We start from the raw sequence: 23,398 nt of genomic DNA, 5'->3' as shown, positions 1-23,398 counted from the left end.
CATAGGATATCATGGCTAAGTCAGTCTTGAAGCAGGTGTAAGGAAAGTAGCGATAACAGAGGATATCGCTACTTTGCTTGTCGCTCTGCAGTTTAGCGTGCCCATTGATAATTGGAGAAATGTCGCCTTGCGACATTTCTCCAGTTATGTCAGGGCAGGAACGCCCACTTTGCATCTCATTAGAGATGCAAAGCTGTGCATTCAGAAAACAGGTGCTAATGCAAGGTTTCACGCGATATCGTGACCTTGCTGATTAGGCGATAAATTTATCGCCGCTTTTCGTCCTCGTTGTTGATATGCCCCACTGATTGTTCACAATCAATGGGGTGGTGGCCTACCGGGTTCAGCAGCGAACCATGTCTGGAGCCCGTTTTCCTTTAAAATGAGGCTGCTTTAAAAAATATATACTTTTAAAAAACATTTTAAAAGAGCAGGCAGCAGTTATCTGGAGCACAGCAAACTACCTGTGAAACTTCATATCTAAATTTACAACGGAAAAGGAGTACAAAGGGAACCCCTTCCCCTTCACGAATGGGTTACCACCCCAAAGGCAGGGTCAGGAACTTTTCAATGGTTTGTGAGCATAATTGTGCTCCCAAACAGTAGATATATTGGATACTGATTTGGTATTTGGAAGGGACGCCCACCACATGCACCTTCCAACTACTGAATTTGCAACTATTCGCAATCGGATTTTAGGAGTTGGTAAATGGTTACCAACTCCTAAAATGGGATTCGTACAAAGGAAAATCCTATTCTGCAGTTTGCGATTTGGAGCTTTTGTGACAGTAAAATAGGTTTGTTCATCTTCCCCCAAGTCTTTAAAAATGCTTTAGCGTTAAAAAAGTGTACAGAAGTAACTTTTGATAGTGGACAGATTTGGGTACAGTGTCTGTAGCCTAACACTTAGGTGCACTTGAGAGAGGCCGTTGGACGATTTACCAGAATGCTGCTCGCGTGAGCTGCTCGTGTGAATGAAGGGAGAGCAGTTACCGCATTAGTGCCAGGGGATCACTACCTGTGTGAGTGAGAAGCATGTGGTCCAGATTTATCATAGTATTTCACTCCCTTACGTCACGCAAGGTGTCGCAAGGGCAACACAACCCTTAAATTGGATTTACCAAACACTGCAAGTCCACCATGCGTGGCCCTGCATGGCTTGGTAAATTTGGAATAATGCAAGGCAGCGCAAGTTTCTGCTGTGCGTTCCTCTGCCCTGGGAAGGGGCTCCATGGGTGCAGCGTGGGGGACCCACGCATCCATCCATGGATTTTGGTGCATTCCCAATTTTACCAAGACTGGTAGACCTTGGAATGCACCAAAATGCTTCAGCCTTCATAGGGAAGATGCAACTTTCCCCACATTTTTTCCTCTCTCTTTAGTGTTCTGCATTCTGCACCACACATAGAGGAAAATGCCTCAGAGGATTGTTTTGGTACAGGAAGGCGTCTCTTCCCGCACAAAAACAATCCTGCCTGCAATGAAGGCACCCTTTCATCATGGTGCAAGGGTGCCTGCTTTGGTGCTAGGCAGCAGATTGTGCACCAGCGCAGGCCAAGAGCAGGAATATGCCATATATTTGTAAATATGGTGCCCTCTTGCCCCCTCCCTTTCGCGCAGCAAGTTGTCTAGCTGAATTGCGTGAAATATTGATACATCTGTCCCTATGATTGTTTCATTGTGCCAAAGTGTCAGCAGCTCCCAGGAGTGTCGTGGTTGTGTTGGTGCTTTCCTGTGAGGCGACAGGTGCTGTAAATAAAGGTGCCTGAGTGTGAATGTAAGCAGCTCCCAGGAGTGCTGTGGTTGTGTCGGTATTTTCCTGTGATGCGACAGGTGCTGTAAATAAAGGTGCCTGAGTGTGAGCAGCTCCCAGGAGTGCTGTGGTTGTGTTGGTGTTTTTCTGTGAGGCGACAGGTGCTGTAAATAAAGGTGCCTGAGTGTGAGTGTGAGCATCTCCCAGGAGTGCTGTGGTTGTGTCGGTATTTTCCTTTGATGCAACAGGTGCTGTAAATAAAGGTGCCTGAGTGTGAGCAGCTCCCAGGAGTGCTGTGGTTGTGTCGGTATTTTCCTGTGATGCGACAGGTGCTGTAAATAAAGGTGCCCGAGTGTGAGCAGCTCGCAGGAGTGTCGTGGTTGTGTCAGTATTTTCCTGTGATGCGACAGGTGCTGTAAATAAAGGTGCCTGAGTGTGAGTGTGAGCAGCTCCCAGGATTGCTGTGGTTGTGTTGGTGCTTTCCTGTGAGGTGACAGATGCTGTAAGTAAAGGTGCCTGAGTGTGAATGTGAGCAGCTCCCAGGAGTGCTGTGGTTGTGTTGGTGCTTTCCTTTGAAGCGACAGGTGCTGTAAATAAAGGTGCCTGAGTGTGAGCAGCTCCCAGGACTGCCATGGTTGTGTTGGTGCTTTACTGTGAGGCGACAGGTGCTGTAAATAAAGGTGCCTGAGTGTGAATGTAAGCAGCTCCCAGGAGTGCTGTGGTTGTGTCGGTATTTTCCTGTGATGCGACAGGTGCTGTAAATAAAGGTGCCTGAGTGTGAGTGTGAGCAGCTCCCAGGAGTGCTGTGGTTGTGTTGGTGTTTTCCTGTGAGGCGACAGGTGCTGTAAATAAAGGTGCCTGAGTGTGAGTGTGAGCATCTTCCAGGAGTGCTGTGGTTGTGTCTGTATTTTCCTTTGATGCAACAGGTGCTGTAAATAAAGGTGCCTGAGTGTGAGCAGCTCCCAGGAGTGCTGTGGTTGTGTCGGTATTTTCCTGTGATGCGACAGGTGCTGTAAATAAAGGTGCCCGAGTGTGAGCAGCTCCCAGGAATGTCGTGGTTGTGTCAGTATTTTCCTGTGATGCGACAGGTGCTGTAAATAAAGGTGCCTGAGTGTGAGTGTGAGCAGCTCCCAGGAGTGCTGTGGTTGTGTTGGTGCTTTCCTGTGAGGTGACAGATGCTGTAAGTAAAGGTGCCTGAGTGTGAATGTGAGCAGCTCCCAGGAGTGCTGTGGTTGTGTTGGTGCTTTCCTGTGAGGTGACAGGTGCTGTAAATAAAGGTGCCTGAGTGTGAATGTGAGCAGCTCCCAGGAGTGCCGTGGTTGTGTTGGTGCTTTCCTGTGCGGTGACAGGTGCTGTAAATAAAGGTGCCTGAGTGTGAGCAGCTCCCAGGAGTGCTGTGGTTGTGTTGGTGCTTTCCTGTGAGGCGACAGGTGCTGTAAATAAAGGTGCCTGAGTGTGAGTGAGCAGCTCCCAGGAGTGCTGTGGTTGTGTCGGTATTTTCCTTTGATGCGACAGGTGCTGTAAATAAAGGTGCCTGAGTGTGAGCAGCTCCCAGGAGTGCCGTGGTTGTGTCGGTATTTTCCTGTGATGCGATAGGTGCTGTAAATAAAGGTGCCTGAGTGTGAGTGTGAGCAGCTCCCAGGAGTGCCATGGTTGTGTTGAGGCTTTCCTGTGAGGCGACAGGTGCTGTAAATAAAGGTGCCTGAGTGTGAGCAGCTCCCAGGAGTGCTGTGGTTCTGTTGCTGCTTTCCTGTGAGGTGACAGGTGCTGCAAATAAAGGTGCCAGAGTGTGAGCAGCTCCCAGGAGTGCCATGGTTGTGTCGGTATTTTCCTGTGATGCGACAGGTGCTGTAAATAAAGGTGCCTGAGTGTGAGCAGCTCCCAGGAGTCCTGTGGTTGTGTTGGTGCTTTCCTGTGAGGTGACAGGTGCTGTAAATAAGAGTGCCGTGGTTGTGTTGGTGCTTTCCTGTGAGGCGACAGGTGCTGTAAATAAAGGTGCCTGAGTGTGAATGTGAGCAGCTCCCAGGAGTGCCGTGGTTGTGTTGGTGCTTTCCTGTGATGTGACAGGTGCTGTAAATAAAGGTGCCTGAATGTGAGTGTGAGCAGCTCCCAGGAGTGCCGTGGTCGTGTTGGTGCTTTCCTGTGAGGCGACAGGTGCTGTAAATAAAGGTGCCTGAGTGTGAATGTGAGCAGCTCCCAGCAGTGCCGTGGTTGTGTTGGTGCTTTCCTGTGAGGCGTCAGGTGCTGTAAATAAAGGTGCCTGAGTGTGAATGTGAGCAGCTCCCAGGAGTGCCGTAGTTGTGTTGGTGCTTTCCTGTGAGGCGACAGGTGCTGTAAATAAAGGTGCCTGAGTGTGAGCAGCTCCCAGGAGTGCTGAGGTTGTGTTGGTGCTTTCCTGTGAGGCGACAGGTGCTGTAAATAAAGGTGCCTGAGTGTGAGTGTGTGCAGCTCCCAATAGTGCTGAGGTTGTGTCAGTGCTTTCCTGTGATGTGACAGGTGCTGTAAATAAAGGTGCCCGAGTGTTAGCTGCTCCCAGGAGTGCCGTGGTTGTGTTGGTGTTTTCCTGTGAGGTGACAGGTGCTGTAAATAAAGGTGCCTGAGTGTGAGCTGCTCCCAGGAGTGCCGTGGTTGTGTTGGTGTTTTCCTGTGAGGTGACAGGTGCTGTAAATAAAGGTGCCTGAGTGTGAGCAGCTCCCAGGAGTGCCGTGGTTGTGTTGGTGCTTTCCGGTGAGGCGACAGGTGCTGTAAATAAAGGTGCCTGAGTGTGAATGTGAGCAGCTCCCAGGAGTGCTGTGGTTGTGTTGGTGCTTTCCTGTGAGGTGACAAGTGCTGTAAATAAAGGTGCCTGAGTGTGAGTGTGAGCAGCTCCCAGGAGTGCCGTGGTTGTGTTGGTGCTTTCCTGTGAGGCGACATGTGCTGTAAATAAAGGTGCCTGAGTGTGAATGTGAGCAGCTCCCAGGAGTGCCGTGGTTGTGTTGGTGCTTTCCTGTGATGTGACAGGTGCTGTAAATAAAGGTGCCTGAGTGTGAGTGTGTGCAGCTCCCAAGGGTGCTGTGGTTGTGTCAGTGCTTTCCTGTGATGTGACAGGTGCTGTAAATAAAGGTGCCTGAGTGTGAGCAGCTCCCAGGAGTGCTGTGGTTGTGTTGGTGCTTTCCTGTGAGGCGACAGGTGCTGTAAATAAAGGTGCCTGAGTGTGAGTGTGTGCAGCTCCCAAGAGTGCTGTGGTTGTGTTGGTGCTTTCTTGTGATGTGACAGGTGCTGTAAATAAAGGTGCCTGAGTGTGAACAGCTCCCAGGAGTGCTGTGGTTGTGTTGGTGCTTTCCTGTGAGGTGACAGGTGCTGTAAATAAAGGTGTCTGAGTGTGAGTGTGTGCAGCTCCCAAGAGTGCTGTGGCTGTGTCAGTGCTTTCCTGTGATGTGACAGGTGCTGTAAATAAAGGTGCCTGAGTGTGAGCAGCTCCCAGGAGTGCTGTGGTTGTGTTGGTGCTTTCCTGTGAGTCGACAGGTGCTGTAAATAAAGGTGTCTGAGTGTGAGTGTGTGCAGCTCCCAAGAGTGCTGTGGTTGTGTCAGTGCTTTCCTGTGATGTGACAGGTGCTGTAAATAAAGGTGCCTGAGTGTGAGCAGCTCCCAAGAGTGCTGTGGTTGTGTTGGTGCTTTCCTGTGATGTGACAGGTGCTGTAAATAAAGGTGCCTGAGTGTGAGTGTGTGCAGCTCCCAAGAGTGTTGTGGTTGTGTTGGTGCTTTCCTGTGATGTGACAGGTGCTGTAAATAAAGGTGTCTGAGTGTCAGCAGCTCCCAGGAGTGTTGTGGTTGTGTTGGCGCTTTCCTGTGAGGCGACAGGTGCTGTAAATAAAGGTGTCTGATTGTGAGTGTGTGCAGCTCCTAAGAGTGCTGTGGTTGTGTCAGTGCTTTCCTGTGATGTGACAGGTGCTGTAAATAAAGGTGCCTGAGTGTGAGCAGCTCCCAGGAGTGCAGTGGTTGTGTTGGTGCTTTCCTGTGAGGCGACAGGTGCTGTAAATAAAAGTGTCTAAGTGTGAGTGTGTGCAGCTCCCAAGAGTGCTGTGGTTGTGTCAGTGCTTTCCTGTGATGTGACAGGTGCTGTAAATAAAGGTGCCTGAGTGTGAGCAGCTCCCAAGAGTGCTGTGGTTGTGTTGGTGCTTTCCTGTGATGTGACAGGTGCTGTATATAAAGGTGCCTGAGTGTCAGCAGCTCCCAGGAGTGCTGTGGTTGTGTTGGTGCTTTCCTGTGAGGCGACAGGTGCTGTAAATAAAGGTGTCTGAGTGTGAGTGTGTGCAGCTCCCAAGAGTGCTGTGGTTGTGTCAGTGCTTTCCTGTGATGTGACAGGTGCTGTAAATAAAGGGGCCTGAGTGTGAGTGTGAACAGCTCCCAGGAGTGCCGTGGTTGTGTTGGTGCTTTCCTGTGAGGCGACAGGTGCTGTAAATAAAGGTGTCTGAGTGTGAGTGTGTGCAGCTCCCAAGAGTGCTGTGGTTGTGTCAGTGCTTTCCTGTGATGTGACAGGTGATGTAAATAAAGGGGCCTGAGTGTGAGCAGCTCCCAGGAGTGCTGTGGTTGTGTTGGTGCTTTCCTGTGAGGTGACAGGTGCTGTAAATAAAGGTGTCTGAGTGTGAGTGTGTGCAGCTCCCAAGAGTGCTGTGGTTGTGTCAGTGCTTTCCTGTGATGTGACAGGTGATGTAAATAAAGGGGCCTGAGTGTCAGCAGCTGCACCGGGGTGCCGTGGTTGTGTTGGTGCTTTCCTGTGAGGTGACAGGTGCTGTTAAGAAACCTGCCTGGGTGTGAGGCGCCAGCCAGCTCCTGAGTGCGCATCTGTGGCAGACACAGGATGTGCGGTTTGCGGACGCCCAGATCCGAGAGAAGCTACTTGTGTTCACAAGGAGCCTGTCATGCCCCTCTAGTATGTTCATACACTCGGAAGGGATTGTGCCTGCTACAGACCACACACATGCACTGCTGACAGACCCACGCATCGGAGTGCCACCCAAGAGGGTTTACAGGGCACTTCTTGGGAACACAGGGTTTTACACTGTCAAATATTCCTTCCAAAGCACCTGCGTGTCATCCGGTGTCTCAATATATGAATATTTACTGTCCAGATAACCGTTCACCGTGGTTAGCTAAAACAGGAAACAAGAAACCGCATTCCCAGTAACACTCACAGGCCTGTCAGTCTGTCTGCCACGAACAGCATGATCACTCTACACTCTCTCTGGACGGACGGGCGTGGAGATGCTGCCAGCTGCAGCGAGAAGGGAGAGAGAGTCTTCCTTTCACTACGTAAAAGGCAATTTCACTCTAATTGCATTGGCCTCTTCACAGTTTTGAACAGGAGGGGTGCGGGGCGTTTGCACGGGGTGCATCCTCACACGTATCATATGTCAGTCTCTGTATTTGAATACCAGTGTGTGCCCTGCAGCCGGAGAGGTGCTTCACGAACGAGGGGCATCGACAGAGCTGCGGGCCAGTGTCTGTCATCAGGGTCGGATTGGGATCACAATTCGGCCCGGGCACTGACGAAAAAAGTGGCCCACATTCAAGAGGCGTGGCCCACATTTAAGGGGCGTGGCCCACATTCAAGGGGCGTGCCCTTTCATGAAACACCATTTGCACAGACAAGGAATGAAAGTGGGAGGATACTGTTCTTGCACACAACACAGGGCCAAGGTGACAATGGCCTACATGCTGAGCAACTAAAAAAAATAGCAAGGCCCCTTTTTGTCACAAAATTATTCCAGCCCTCCAGCACAGGAGCACCTGAAAAGCAGCAAAGCCCCTGCTATTACTAACCTACTCAGCCCTCCCCAGACCTTCAGCTCAGGAACACATGAACAGAGGTAAGGCCCCTGCAATTAGTAAATTAATCAACCCTCCAGGCCTTGGGAAAATGTCCTGGCAGGGGAGCACAAAACACAGCTTTCTGGGTCATCCAAGGTAGCCAGGTAGCCAGGGGGAGGCTGAGGTGAAGCTGGTGCATGGGAAGTGCCTTCCCAGTGTGTTCTGGCAGTTTGAGTATTTACCATTTACTGTAGTATTACCCTTGTACCTGTGTATGGTACCCTTTTGTAACTTGCACAAGTCACTTTTCTCTTGTAACACACTGTTTGCTACCTCTCACTTTTGTTTGCTTTAAATACTTGCACAAGTGCCACCATTGCCTACGTAACGTTTGTTCTTGTGCTGGAGTGTCTGCTATTAATTGCAGTATTATACCTCTACTTGTATTTTGTACGCTTTTGTAACCTGCACATATATCTCTTTTTCCTCCTATAATGTATTGTTTGCTCCTCTTGTATTTTGGTTGCTCACTATTGTCACTTTTGATTCATGTAACTTAGCGTTTGCTTTTGTAATTTGTCCACTTATAATTTTCTCCTCATGTATTATTGCTGTTCCTAGTGTGAAGCGCTCTGACACCTGCGGGTAAAGTCTGCGCTATATAAAATCGCATAAATAAATAAATAAAACAAAAAAATTCCAAACATCACCAGGCCCCCACAGCAAGACCCATTCTTCCTCCCCACTATGCCCTAAATGTGAAGGGCTGTGGGCGAGGTGTTAAGACTAACCCCGTTTCAGGGCTGCGTGGGCCCCAGGGGGCCGAGGTGCAAATGGCTCAAAGGCCTGAGAAACACCTGGCCCCCAGGGAGGCCGATTATTGCAAACAATCACCCCTCCCCAGCCCAGCCTCAGCTTGATTGCTTGGCAGGGTAGGGGTGAAGGAGAGGCCACAGCTGACAATCGCTGTCTGGCCGCACAGCGAGGCTGCTTTCATTTTCTCAGTCTCTGTCTCCGTGCTCTCTGTGGGCCGTTTTTTTTTCTCCCCTGTCCTAGTCCACTCTCTGTGGACTGGGACAGGGGAGAAAAAAAACGGCCTACAGAGGGCACTGGGGCACCGGCCCTTCGGCCCATTCCCGAATGCCCGCCTTGCCAATCCGCCCCTGTCTGTCATGGCTGGGCACAGGTGCTGCGGCCCGGAAATGACGTACACCACACAGAGGGTGTCTTATAGCGGTAGCTTCGGAACGAGGCGCTTTGCCGGAGAAATGTGTGATCCTCGGCACAGGGATACAGCGCGCATGTCGCACCATCAGAGCCGTGTATGTCCGTCTCAGCACCGACCCCGCAGAGTGGGCTGTCAAGAAAGACAGCTCCTAGTCTAGATGGGGGATCAGTCATACGGACGAGTATCAGGGGTTCAGCCCCAGTGGCCCCTTCAGGCTAAGACTCTGAGAGGCCCGCTGTGCTGGGGAGGGCCGCTCACATCAGTAGTGACAAGTGACGGACTGCTGTGCTGCAGACTGTCCCTGGAGGACAGCCTGCCTCCTGCTGTGAGTGACGGCAGGTACCTGCTCCCTCCGCCTGGGGGCCTCCTTCCCTTCCCTGACAGGCAGACGTGTCTCCCCAGAGCCGGGCGGGCACAGCTCGGTGCTTCCTGAGAGCAGCATCTGCTCAAAGACCAGTGAAGGGGAAAGAGGAGGGACGCAGGGCTCCTACCAGCCCCCACACCCCCTCCCCGCCTCGTTATCTCGGTGAATCCAAGCAGCATGGAGAGTGCACTCCAGCTAAAGAGGCAGGTGCACGTGCTACGCAGGGCGGCGGCTGGAGGCTCCTTGCATTTCCACTTGCATCAATGCGCCGGAGCCCCCACGCTCGCACCTCCTGACCCCCCCCCCTCCCCAGGGCTGCTGTGCCTCAGAAGCAACATCAATCATGCCTTCCTTTGAAACTCCCGCCCCATTGCATCCTACTACTTGCTTTAGAGAGTGTGGCTCACTTACGCCTTGGCTTGTAATAGCACAAATATAGAGCAGTTCAAACCCCGGGAGAAGCTTCGAAGCGCTTTTGGTGGAAAATGGAACAGTAATGAGGGTTCACTAGGACTAATAGACTTTGATTCTCTGCCCCAAGTGCGATTAAATGCCACTGCACCCTGGCCCAGAGATGAAGAGGGGTCAGTCGTAGATGTGATGGAGTCACCTGTCCTTGCACCATGATCACATTAAATATAGATTCATAGCACACTAAGGCCCTCATGCACGGGGATTTGTCATATGGCAGCGCATCAAGGCCCTTGCGGCATTGCCCTGTGTCACATGTAAAGGGCAGGAATGCACTGCATTTATCCAATAAGGCTCATCTCTGTCCCTTCCCCCTGTACTGGCACCCTTTCCTGCAGCCGAGCGCCCACGTAGGCACCCTTCCAAGGATGCCTGCGTTGTCTGCAGGATTATTTGTGTGTAGGAAGAAACACTTTCCTGCATTGAAACAATCCATGGAGGGGCTTCCTTTCTATGTGTGCTGCAGAATGCATCACACATTGAAAGAGGAAAAAAACAAGGCGAAAGAGATATTTCTGCTTGTTACGCCTCACTTAGGGAGGCGTAAGATTTTGATACATTTCCGGGCTTACAAGTCCTTGAAACTCTTGGAATGCGTCAAAAATCCTGGGTGTTGTGTGGGAACACACACCAAAACACCCCATGAACGCCTCCCTTGCTCAGAGTAAGGCAACGCAGCAATTTGCGATGCGTTACCTTACTCAATATTTATGAGGCCACTAAAAGTCACACAAGGTAGCTTTGCGTGACTACATAATTTAGACACAGAGCCTTTTTTTCACACAAGTACCACTTTGAGTAGTGCAAACATGACGCAAGGCTCTCCTATCTATTCCCCTAGATGCAAGGCACACGTTCTCTCCTTACGGCCATGCCTAGTCTACATCTCCGACTGCAAAGCAGGGTTATTTAGACCCTCCACACAGTGCAACTGTTTGGAACTTGGCCATTTGGGTATGTGCTCAGTGCCTTTGGGGTATTCATCGAATGCTTAGGTACTAGATTTGATATGATGCTGAATTGAATTAATTTTGTCATTAAAGACTTGTTAACTTTTTCCCATCTTTAATAATTTCTTTCATTATTGTCAAGGAATAGTAGACATGTTTGACTGTATTTCGGCTGGTGCCCTTTTTTTTCGTTGCATCATATGTTTTCTCAAACCTTATAAGTGTTTCATAATCCCCAGACGTTTCACTGTGAGATGTGATATTAGGGTCATCTGTACCCAGCTCACTTGCATCGCAAGCTATGTTGGATTGAGGTTGGACATGAATTTGGTTGGTTGCTAAGCGGAGTGAACCCACATTGGTTTGTGGAAAGATACAGAGAAATGGACAGCTACTACAACATGTGGTCTGTGAGAATAGTTTCATTTTTTATATGTTGCTGAGCTAAATAAAAAAAAAAATACATCATCGAATGTTAGTGCTCCAGCTGAGCTTAGTTGAAACCTGTTAGATAGCCAACACATAGACAAATATTATGTTTTTTTTTTAAGTATGCCTCATGCCAGCTAATGCTGACATCTGATTTATCAGGGAAGCTGAATGCTTGATGTAACCTCAAGTAATGAAACAGACCAGGCGCCTCGGTTGGGCTCAAATTTTGCAATGCGGAGTAGTCATGTTAGGTAAAATGAACGTGCCATTAACTTTCAGTGTAATTTTGCACCTTGTTTCTGATCCACTGACAATACAAGGTGACAAGCTTTACTAACATTAGACACAGAATCAAGGTCTGAAAACTCCATGTGTGCTTCCTCTTTCTCATTCTTTATGTCCTGATGAAGACTCCATTTTGAGAACCGAAACACAAGAATGCTCACTCTGTACAACACAAGAGACCCAAAAAGATGTTAAACATGTAGGTGTAATGAATGAATGCTAGGGAAAGAATACACGTGTAGATACATGCAAGAGAATTTGGGGCACCAGTCATTTTTATTGTACTTGGGACAAAGTGCACTCCTTGATTAGATCTTCTATTGTTAAATTAAAACAATTATCTGTATCCTTCCTATGAATTCATGACGCTGAAAATTTAATGAATATATGTTGAATGGATTCTGATCCTTCAAACATATATAAGAAGGGCACAAAATCAGCAGTGACTTGTTTTAAGGAATTTGAAAATCAGAAGGAATCCAGTGATCATTTGTTCTAATTGTATTTTATTTTCTCATTGATTGAGGTGTGTCAGTAATACATGCCCCACTTAGAACTTTCCAATGAAATAATTGGTTGTGTCACTGGATTCTCTCACTCGTATGTCTGTGGTGGTCACCGTGTCACTGTTGTTTGTCTTTCTGCACACAGGTATGTGTTCCTTCTCACCATCCTCTTCTTCATTCCTGGAGTGGTGATGATTATTGCCTATGGACTCATCTCCCGCGAGCTCTACCGAGGGATCCAGTTTGAGATGGACATGAAGAAAGAGGCCAAAGGTCAGTATTTTATCACAATAGCAGATATGTTAGTATTGAGAGATAAGTGGGCAGGAGCACAGGATGAAGGGACTGCTGCATTTGCCTCTCTTCAACACTCACACATAGAACTGGGCTAGTTAACCAACATGGTAGTAAAATCCCAGCAGGTTTTTAAGATTTCCACAATCAATACGTATGAGGAAATTTCATACATTGTGTATATTGGTCATTCTGACAACCCAACTCGACTAATTAGTGACTTGTCATCACCAGCCCTACTCACACATTGGGGGGAGATACATCATGGACAAAGTGTATAAAAAACAACAAATCCTGAGCTCGGTGTCGCATCACGGTAAGTCACTCAAACATGTGTAATAAAGAAACAAAAAAAAAATATTTAATCGCAACCCTCCTCAACACCCAGCCAAAATCCATCGTTCAAAACACATATATTAAAACGTCTTTAATTTCACAACAGTTAAAATTAAGAACTATATATCTTTTATATAAAATGCTTCAATGTCATTATTTTGGGTGCAAAAATTCCCACAAGATATGCAAAAATAATTGAAGTACAATATAGTCCTAATTTGAATCAAAATGAGCTGCTGAGTTTAATTTTATTTCCCTACCAAATCACTAAGTGTGGAATTCACTTTTTCATCATAATGCCCTCCCCGCTTCTAGTGAATAGCATAATCTTTCATTTTAAATTGCGAGCAAAACCTAACAATTGTACCCTTGAACTACAATAAATCTCATTTCTTTTTCCTGGAACAAAGCCCAATCCCTTATTTAAAACATCAATTTCTAATCTGGAGAAATCTTATATGATAAATTGACTACTAGACATTGATTATTTGCTATTGTATCGGCCCGTTTCTTCTCCCTCATTTTGTCTTACATTTTCTGGGTTCTTTTGTTGCAACTATGTCCTACCTCTTCTTCCACCCACCAGTACCCGAGGTCACTTCTGTAGTATTATTTGACATATTCTTACATGCCTTTGTGATTTACAGTAGTACTAAAATATAAATATTCATATTCAGTTGGGAGTAAATTGAAAGGACTTGGCCCTCCTGGGATTTGTACCAATAATGCTTGGGGCGTTTCAGGGCCAATTTACAAAGGCATGTAAAAGTATGTAAAAGTAAACTTTCTTGTAGTAGGCTGGAAAGCCTGAAGGCCTAGCTAGGCCCAAAACTTAGCAGCCTATCTACCTCATTATGTAAAAAGACCTCAAATAGTAGCCTCAGCCAATCAGCTGTCCTCACCCTCTAGAACCTTCCCAGCCCAGGCAGTTCTCCTCAGATTTTCACCGCACTTCGTGCGTAAGGGAGTCTCCCTGAGTACCTACTCAGTTTTTGTCTTTTTCTCTTCAAAATGTCTGAAAAGAAGGCTCTTTTCAAGGTTTGTGGAACCTGCTTTAAGAAGAGGGTCCATGTGGACGACCAGCACTCTGACTGCATTTATTGTCTGCACCCCTCACATGTTGTGAAGGATTGTAGAATTTGCCGTACCTTCCCTTCAAAAACCATCAGGGATAGAGAGGCAAGGGTTCTTTTGTGGTTAAAATCATCTTCCACAGATGATGAGAACAAGGCCTCTACCTCCAGCAAGAGAGCCAGATCTAGAGAGAGCTCTTCTCCTGAGAGGAAGAAAAAACTTAAATCCTCCCAAAGAGTCTCAGAACCCTCAAAGGGTGCATCACTTCCTTCAGGACCGTCCCCTGTGAGTACTACTACTTCTACCTCTTCAATTTCTTCTGTTACGACCACCACTTCGGCTATTACTTCTCCTGTGGTGTCTGCTAAAATTTTGACGTTGAAATCATCGTCGACTGTCCTGTCGTCAACGGGTGATCTCTTCAGCTATGTCGACTAAGGCTCCGTCGACGAAATCTACAGGCCCGTCGACGGCAGTTCCATCGACGAAGTCATCAACGACCTTGTCTACGAAGGTCTCGTCGACAAAGACACCATCTACGGCCTCATCGACAAAGGGCTCGTCGACGAAGTCACCATCGACGGCCTCGTCGACAAAGGACTCGTCGACGAAGACACCATTGACGGCCTCGTCAACATTGGACTCGTCGACGAAGACACCATCGACGGCCTCGTCGACGAAGGATTCGTCGACAAAGACACCATCGACGGCCTCGTCGACGAAGACACCATTGACGGCCTCGTTGACGGCAACATCCATACCGTCAACGGCAGGTCCGGCTACGGAAATGTCATCTGCAATTCCAATGTCGACAGGTTCGTCGTCAAGGAATTATATGAGAGCTTTGACATCAGCTCATCTTATGCACAACACACCTCCAAAGAGGATGCAATATACTCATTTTCAAATGAAAACTTATCAGAGAGACTACTCTCACATTTTTCCACTCGTTCCATCACATCTTTTGGAGACCTATATGGACGTAGAATCGGATAGTGGCGAAGAGGATAAGGGACCTTTTGGGGTTGCCCGTCACCCTTCACAATTGAACATCAAATATCAGGAGGATGATGAGGACTATGACCAGGAGCATTATGCGAATGAAGACTTGTCAATGCCATACCATTCGCCCCAAACCAGACCCTCTCGTTCAGAGGACACAAGTCATCTCCCACCTACTTTGATCCAAGATTTACAAGCTATGCTGGCAGACTATCGCCAGATATTTCCTCCAGCTCCAGTTACACCTTCTGTGCAGCCTGTTCAAGTTGACATACCAAGTCCTCCTTCACCGCAAGCTTCATTGTCACCAAAGCAGGACGCTGACCCTGCATCCCAAGCTGACACCGATACCTCTTCTCAGGATGATAATGAGAACAGGGAAGAGGGCGAGTTGCCGGATCATACACCTACGGATCCGTGGGATGATTATGTCATTCCCATGCCTTCTCCGCCTGTTCCACGCCCGTCAGATTCTCCGCCTGAGGATATTGGCGGATTTCACAATCTTATGCACCGTGCTGCTAGTAGATTTGAATTGTCTGTCACTGTTGAGCAGTCTGACTGCTTTTTGCATGACTTTGAAGAGGGGTATCACAGTCACCAGAGCTATACCTATTATCGATTACATATGTAAGGAGGGCCTCAACATCATGAAAACACCTGCTTCCATTCCGGCAGTCCTTCCAAGAATTGACAAAAAGTATTGAGCTCCTCCTGATACTCCATCTTCCTTAGTTGGACACCCTCGACCGGACTCTGTCATATCTCAGGCAGCACAACAGAGGTCCAAGAACCCTGCCACTCCTATTTCGACACCACCTGACAAGGAGGGCAGGAGACTGGATCCAATTGGGAAAAAGTTCTCTGCTAACGCAGCGGCCTCCATTAAGGCAGCTAATTCACTAGCAAGTCTGGCCCGTTATGATAGACAGATGTGGTCAGATCTGTTTGAGTTCCTTGATCTGATCCCTGAGGATCGTCAACAGGAGGTACGCAGAATCGTACTTGAGGGTGAAAGGGCGGCATCGGAAATCATTGATTGTGCCCTTGATATTTCCAACACCAACTTTAGGCAATTGGCGGGAGCAGCAGTCCTTCGGCGCCCAGGTTGGCTTAAGGCTACCACCTTCAGACCTGAGGTCCAAATGAAGATCTTGGACATGGCGTACGATGGGGATTCACTTTTTGAAAACACATCGATGACGCTTTACTGGCGATTAAAACGGATACGGACACTGCCAAATCTCAAGGTACCCTACAATACAAGAGGGGGTCCTTTAGAGGAGCGAGAGGCCGTGGTTATTCTTCCAGAGGGAACTATTCCAACCAGCAAAATCGACAGTACCAGTCCAAGTACAAACAACTGTACTATCAGTCATCCTACAGACAACCTGCCTCTGGTAGTTTCTCTCGTCAGGGAGGGAAACGGCGCTCAAACAATCACGGGCGTGATTCCAACAAGCCTCAATGAGCTTTGCCGGACGCCAGTCATTTATCCTCCCCTTCCTGTGGGCGCCAAAATTTCTGCTTTTTCCCAACAATGGTGGAAAATAACTTCGGATCAGTGGGTCCTGGATCTTGTCAGGAATGGACACACTCTGGAGTTTTTACAGAAACCACCAACAGCGCCGCCCAGGGGTGTCCCCCCCCCCTCGTCTTCACTTACTATTCAAAGAGGCCTTAAAGATGCTACGCAAGAATGCGATAGAACGTGTTCCTGCCTCTCAGAAAGGGAAAGGATTTTATTCTCGCTTCTTCCTCTTAGAAAAAAATTCAGGAGAGTGGCGTCCAATATTAGATCTGCGCAAACTCAACAAATATCTGAAGAAGCAGAGTTTTCGTATGGTAACGCTAACGGACATTCTGCATTGTCTCAACAAAGGGGACTTTATGGCTTCTCTGGATCTGGAAGATGCCTACTTCCACATTCCTATTCACCCAAAACATCATAAATACCTAAGATTTAGAGTGGCTGGCTTCCACTTTCAATTCAAAGTGCTTCCATTCGGCCTGAAATCGGCGCCAAGACTATTCACCAAATGTTTGGCTCTTGTGGCAGCCATGCTGAGGTCACAGGGAATACAAATTTTCCCATACCTCGACGACTGGCTACTAAAAGGACCATCAAGAAAATCCGCGATGGAGGCGGTCAAGAGTTCCCTCTCCCTTTTCTCAAATCTGGGACTCACCCTCAATTCCAGCAAATCTCAGCTTCAACCTCGTCAGGAGTTGCCCTTTCTAGAAGCAGTGTTAGACACATGCCAGTGCAAAGCGTTCTTGACTCAGGAACGGCAAAACAAACTGTTAAAGCTGGCAAAACAAATATTTGTAAAAAGGTCACTTTCGGTTCGAACATTTGCTTCCCTTCTGGGGATGTGCTCGTCTACAATCAGCCTCATCCCTATGGCGAGACTCAGAACGAGGCCACTGCAGGAGGAATTACTTTGACAGTGGAGGCAAGTAGACGGATCGTTCGACGATCGCATCAAAGTAACATCCAAGATGAAGCAAGCCCTTCTTTGGTGGTCGAAGGCACACAATCTGTCGCCCGGCCTCACATTTCTCCACAACATACCGGAGTTCATCCTTACAACAGACGCTTCCATGGAAGGCTGGGGAGGTCACCTCCAGGACCTTCAGATTCAAGGGCGATGGTCTCGTCAGTACCAAAAGAAACACATAAACAGCCTGGAGCTGAAAGCCATCTTTCTATCCCTACAAGCCTTTCTTCCAAGGATTGCGAATTCGTCAGTGCTGGTGCGCATGGACAATACCACCAGCATGTATTATATAAACAAACAGGGGGGAACGAAATCTCTCACCTTGTCATTGGAAGCTCAAGAAATGTGGGAATGGGCCATACTCCATGGCATATCCCTCAGAGCAGAACATGTACAAGGTATTCAGAACTCTCTAACCGACAACCTCAGCAGGGCTTTCACGGGCTGTCACGAATGGGAACTCGAGCAACAGCAAGTGGAAAGGATCTTTCAAACATGGGGAACACCAACTCTGGATCTGTTCGCCACGCAACAGAACAGCAAATGCCTATTTTATGCCAGCAGGTTTCCTCAACAGGGATCAAGGCGAAAGGCCCTTTTGATGAGATGGTCCGGGATATTTGCATACGCTTATCCTCCGATCCCACTCATACCGAAAGTACTTCAAAAAATGAAGAGGGAGCATTGCACTCTCATCCTCATTGCTCCCCGTTGGCCAAGGCAGTATTGGTTTCAGGAACTTCTTCTACTCTCTCAGCAGCACCCACTTCGTCTCAAACTGACAGTGTCAATGTTAACAAGGGAAGGGGGCCAGATCCATCATCCGGATCCTCAGTCACTGCACTTGCACGCCTGGCTCCTGACTTCCTAGAGTTCAAGGATCTTAACATCTCCTCAGACTGCAGGGCGATCTTATCACAGGCCCGTGCGCAAAGTACCATCAAGACATATCGTTTTAAGTTGAAACGGTTCTGTTCTTGGTGTGGAGAAAATAATGTTCATCCACTCCGAGCTCCACCTGAGGACGTCCTTCCTTATCTGCTGTCCTTAGCTAGAACAGGACTGGCTTTCTCGTCCATTAAGGTACATCTGGCGGCAATATCCAGATTCAGAAAGTGTTCCAACAAAGCATCTTTATGTTCATCATCTTTGATCAAACAATTCCTTAAAGGGCTATTCCGAGCTTTTCCTCCAGTTCGGCCTCCTCCTCCTGAATAGGTTCTCAATATTGTTTTGTCCCAACTTCTGAAAAGGCCCTTTGAACCTATTCATAAAGTGGAGCTGAAGTTTCTAACTTGGAAAGTGGCGATTTTACTGGCTCTCACCTCTGCCCGCAGAGTCGGTGAGATACAGGCCTTCACAATTGCACACCCTTTCTTGCAATTCTCCAGAGACTTTGTGACACTTAGGACTAACCCAAGATTCATCCCAAAGTTGCCGACCCAATTTCACATCAATCAGCCTGTCAAGCTCAAGACTTTTTTCCCGGATCCTAAAACTCCGGCGGAGAAAGTTTTACATTCCCTAGATGTGAAACGGTGTTTAAAGTTTTATCTTCAAAAACCAAAGGACATACGCAAATCTAATCAGCTTTTTGTTGCTTATGGTCAAGCCACCTTGGGTCAGGCTGTAACAAAGGCAACTATAGCTAGATGGTTGTCATCTACGATTCTCTTCTGTCATGACAAAGCTAACAAACCTTTAGCAAGAAAGGTTAAAGCGCATTCCACCAGAACAATGTCAGCGTCGATGGCCCTCTTCGCTGGAGAGACGCTGGAGAACATTTGCCGAGCTGCTATGTGGAAAAGTGTGCACACTTTTACGAAGCACTACTGTCTGTAGTTGGCAAATCTGGATGATACCCCAGTTGGGGAAGCGGTGTTGCAGCATCTTCTTCAATAAGGTTAGACTCTTTATAGTCTTTTATCCTTCTTTTGACTGTTTTAACCCCTTCCATGCTCATGACGAGCTCAGCTCGTCATGAGGCACAGTTGAGCTGTGCTGATGACGAGCTGAGCTCGTCATGACACCAGCAAAATGGCAATTTGCAGCACAGGGGAAAAATAACCACAGCAGCGATGTGGTTAAGAATATGTATTTCATTATGATGTTTTAATCTTTTCAAACGCTGTCCTATTTTTTAATGTGCTTTATGAAGGTTTTTGATGCATATGTTATGTAAACAAATTTGTGCTCTATAACCTTCCAGGTTGTGTGGGGGTGTATACGATTTATTTTGTCTCCCACCTTCCTCTAACGACAGACATGATGTCACTGCTTGCTACTCTGATTCAGGCATGTGAATCTATGAAAGATACCCCAATACTGGATAAGAAAACAAGTTACTTACCTGTAACTACGGTTATCCAGTATTGGTATCTTTCATAGATTCACATGCACCCACCCCCCTCCCCGGCAGGGTAGTTCTGTTTTTATGGATACTTATTCTCACTTGTGCTGGGAAAATCTGAGGAGAACTGCCTGGGCTGGGTAGGTTCTAGAGGGTGAGGACTGCTGATTGGCTGAGGCTACTATTTCAGGTCTTTTTACATAATGAGGTAGATAGGCTGCTAAGTTTTGGGCCGAGCTAGGCCTTCAGGCTTTCCAGCCTACTACAAGAAAGTTTTTAGGCACTGCTATTGTATATATTTTTACCGTGCGACTCCCGCCTCGACGACGGGGAATGATTCAGGCATGTGAATCTATGAAAGATACCCCAATACTGGATAAGCAGGTATTACTTCCTGTCTGCTCACGGATCTGGGTGAGCTCATATTCCTTGGTTTCCTGTCCCCTCTCTACTAAAATGTTTTATTTTCCGCATTGATGAGGATCTTAACAGCCCCCTCTACCATCATTTCAAATATCTGTTTCTACGCCAACATAGCTTCTGCTTCCTGGTTACCCTGCAAGAGTTCCCAAGTTTGTGCTCCCTTTTGTGGTATTTCTGATTCTGTACTCATTTCTTGTGGTACCTCATTTAGAATTGTCATCATGAACAGAGGTTTCTGTTGCCAAACCCTATCCAGAGTAACTCCAGATTTCCCTTCTGCATCTGACCACTGTGTCCAATATTGTGTTCCCACACCAATGCATCTGTTTGTATGCCAGAATCTAGAGGACACAAATAATGACCTGCCAAAACACAGCGGGCAAAATATCAACTAACACTATTTCATGAATCTTAGCATATATACTTAAGAAAAAAAACGCGTCAATTGTGTGGGAATGATTATAAAAGAAACCTAAAAAAGAGATATTTACCAGTTATGGTTCAGTAAACCTACCATAACTTGCACCCTCCTCATGTACTACTCATAACCTCACATATTACATCACTTATGATGGTAAATGACATACTTGATGGCATCAACCATTGGTACCAATACTCTGCTGAGTGTCTCATCTAAACTACTGTTATAATTTACAAAACACTATTTACAGAATTATTAATCCTCTTCATTTGCCTATGAATACACCATGTAATAATCCTGTACTCACTGCTATAAAAACATAACTCTTCTTTACATATTAACCCCCTACAATCTTATGGAAAAAAGTGTTCACAACTGTTGTAAAACAGAGTACAACAACATAAATAAGCACACCCACTATCTCAGTAGCACACATGCACAATCACATTAAACACATTTCATAATTATCAACTCAACTGCTGCAAAAACACTCGGTGTCTATACTACTGCACACACCATGATTTAAAGAAACACTAAAATGCAATATAAACACTGCACTACAATTGTTCGACCACACAGCCACCGATAAATACAAACAAATACAGTCAATTAAACTACTGGAAGCAAGAACACATATAAAGAATGCATCACTCTATCACCATGCAATATATACATAAGCAAACAGAAAAGTAGCCTAAAAAACTCATACACCTACCTTAGTATATAATCAGAGAAAGTGTAGCATACAGCTATGTAACTATTATACAAACATTCCAGTATTTCTGTAGAAGAGGCTCACTATTATGTTCAAATACAAATAAAAGTCTTTTCATTACTTTTAAATGACTCTGTTACATCAAGGAGCAAAACCACATATTATGCAAAATAGGTTTTACTCACAATACATGTAATATAAACATCTAAATTTGTCATTCACATCATTACAAAATTCAGAACTAATGTCAACAGCAGTATCATGGACAATGTCATTTGAGATGTCATCATTGATGTCATCAATGATGGAATTTACATTACTGCGATTCAAGTTGTGGTAAGTTTACTAGATCAGAACTGGCAAATGTACTTTCTTAGATTTTTGTTTAGTAACTATAACTGCACTCTAACTGTGTTTATTGGTGACTCTCAGATGTTTTCTCATTGAAACACCAATGGTTAATGTGGCATTATAATTAGGAGTTAGAATGAGATGCACACTAATGTTAAAAAAACACAAACCAGGGAAATATGCTAATAATAGGTTAGTAAATTAACTATAAAATGCATGCTGATCATGCACTGCTCCTGACGGTATACACCCGTTACAACGCATCTTTTACTCCGCACTACCATTACAACGCAACTTTTACTCCGCATACCATTACAACGCATTGCGCTGGGGGGCGCTCTAGGATAGGGAATAAGTATAATTTACTATCCAACACCTTCCCTAGGGTCCACGGGGACTGGAGTTAGAATAGTAAATTATACTTACCACTATCCAGCACCTCAAAGCGCTATGCGTTGTAATGGTATGCGTTGTAAAAGTCGCGTTGTAACGGTATGCGGAGTAAAAGTATGCAGAGTAACGTCATACATCCCTCCTGACCTCAAATACTGCATCATTCATGACATGGCTCAAATGACTAAAAACCCATACCGTGCCTCACTTTTTTAACCTGCTGGTTTCATGCCTGAATTAACATCTCAATGCTCATTTACTTTAGTCGGCTCCTCAGGAAATGCTTTACCTTTCTTATTCTAACAGAATGGTGTGCATGAGTTTTTCACTTTTGTCTTGAATACAAACCGATAGCTCTCTAGTTGCTCATTAGAACTCAGTGGTGACACTGCAGCTGATTACTAGGGATTTAACTGACAGACTGCGGCTGGTGTTGAAAGTACATGTTCACTCTGTATAGCAGAACATTCTCCTGAAATGCTTGAGGAAGATATTTGAGAACTCATAGACAATTTGTCCTCATTTTAGCTTTCTAGAGCACCAACCATAATTTCTATGCAAACAGAAATACCTCATTTTGTTCCTTTACTGTAGCCACCTCTGTAGGAAATGCTTTCGACTTTTCAGTTTTTACTCCATCAAGATGGCGTTCAAGTATGCCCCACTAGTGTCATAAATACAGAATGTTAGTGCTCTTGTTGCTCATCCGAACTCTACGGTAAAGCTGAAGTTGATCACTAAGAAGTTAAGTGACTGACTGCTACCAATGTTGAACGTACATGTTTCGGTCTGCATGTCAGAACGTTTTACTTACTTGGATGAGGAAGATATTTGAGAACTCTTAAAAAAAAGTCTTAATTTGAGCACTAACTATAATGTCGGTGGCAAAAGGAAACTCCTCATTTTGTTCCTTTACTGCAGTCTCATCTGTAGAGAATGCTTTCGACTCTATAGCTGTAATTTAATCAACTTGACTTCCGGTTTCGCCACAGTTATGTCATAAATAAAGACTGTTAGCGCTTTAGTTGCTCATTAGAACACTGCGGAAGGCTGCAGTAGAACACAAGGGAATTGAATGACAGGCTGATGCTGCTGTTGAAAGTACATGTTTTACTCAGACTATCAGACTTTATTCACACCTGACTAAGGAAGTTAGTGTGAACTTATAAAAAATATGTTCTCATTTAAAATTTGAAGCACCTCAATAACTTCTTTGAAAATAGCAAGAGAGACTTAGTTCATAAAATCCCAGCAGAGGACCAGGATTTTTCACAGGGTAGAATCACCTGAGAACTCACCCGAATTCAGAAAATACCCCCAAAAACGATTTATATTGGGACTAAAATCTGTTGTTACCCTTTATATGCGATTCGGTTAGTGAACTTCAAAATGTGGCATTCCCTACAATGTATTTCAGTGGGGATCATGCCCATGAGTCCTCGAACGGGTTCCACAACATATAACTGTTGAATTTCAGTGGTTTGGTTCTTTTAAATGGTATTTTTACCGAACTATAAAATACCTTTAACCTTTGTTTTTTTCAGTGAATTTCAAAGTTGTTTTTAATTGCAAAGATACTAATACATACCTAAATGAATATATACATATAAAGGGATTTGAATAAAAGACGCTAAACCCAGATTTGACGGTCACTGCCCCACCAGTACTGGGACAAACGGATCAGGGATTAAAACATTGCAAGATAGAAAGATGTGAGTACATATAGATGTATAAATATAATCAAAGTACGAATACATAG

General features: G+C 46.0%; 1 protein-coding gene across 1 annotated transcript in view; it reads left to right on the top strand.

Moving 5' to 3' along the window:
• The window catches only part of CCKBR (cholecystokinin B receptor), a 318,163-nt gene that overhangs the window by 287,710 nt on the left and 7,055 nt on the right, over positions 1-23,398 (top strand). Inside the window, exon 4 of the mRNA XM_086933722.1 lies at positions 11,925-12,052. Coding sequence (XP_086789848.1) covers positions 11,925-12,052 — 128 coding nt within the window. The remainder of the gene's footprint in view (positions 1-11,924; positions 12,053-23,398) is intronic.

Source organism: Lissotriton vulgaris, chromosome 8 (assembly GCF_964263255.1).
Source record: "Lissotriton vulgaris chromosome 8, aLisVul1.2, whole genome shotgun sequence".
Lineage (NCBI taxonomy): Eukaryota > Metazoa > Chordata > Amphibia > Caudata > Salamandridae > Lissotriton > Lissotriton vulgaris.
This window is presented reverse-complemented; position numbering and strand designations above follow the sequence as displayed.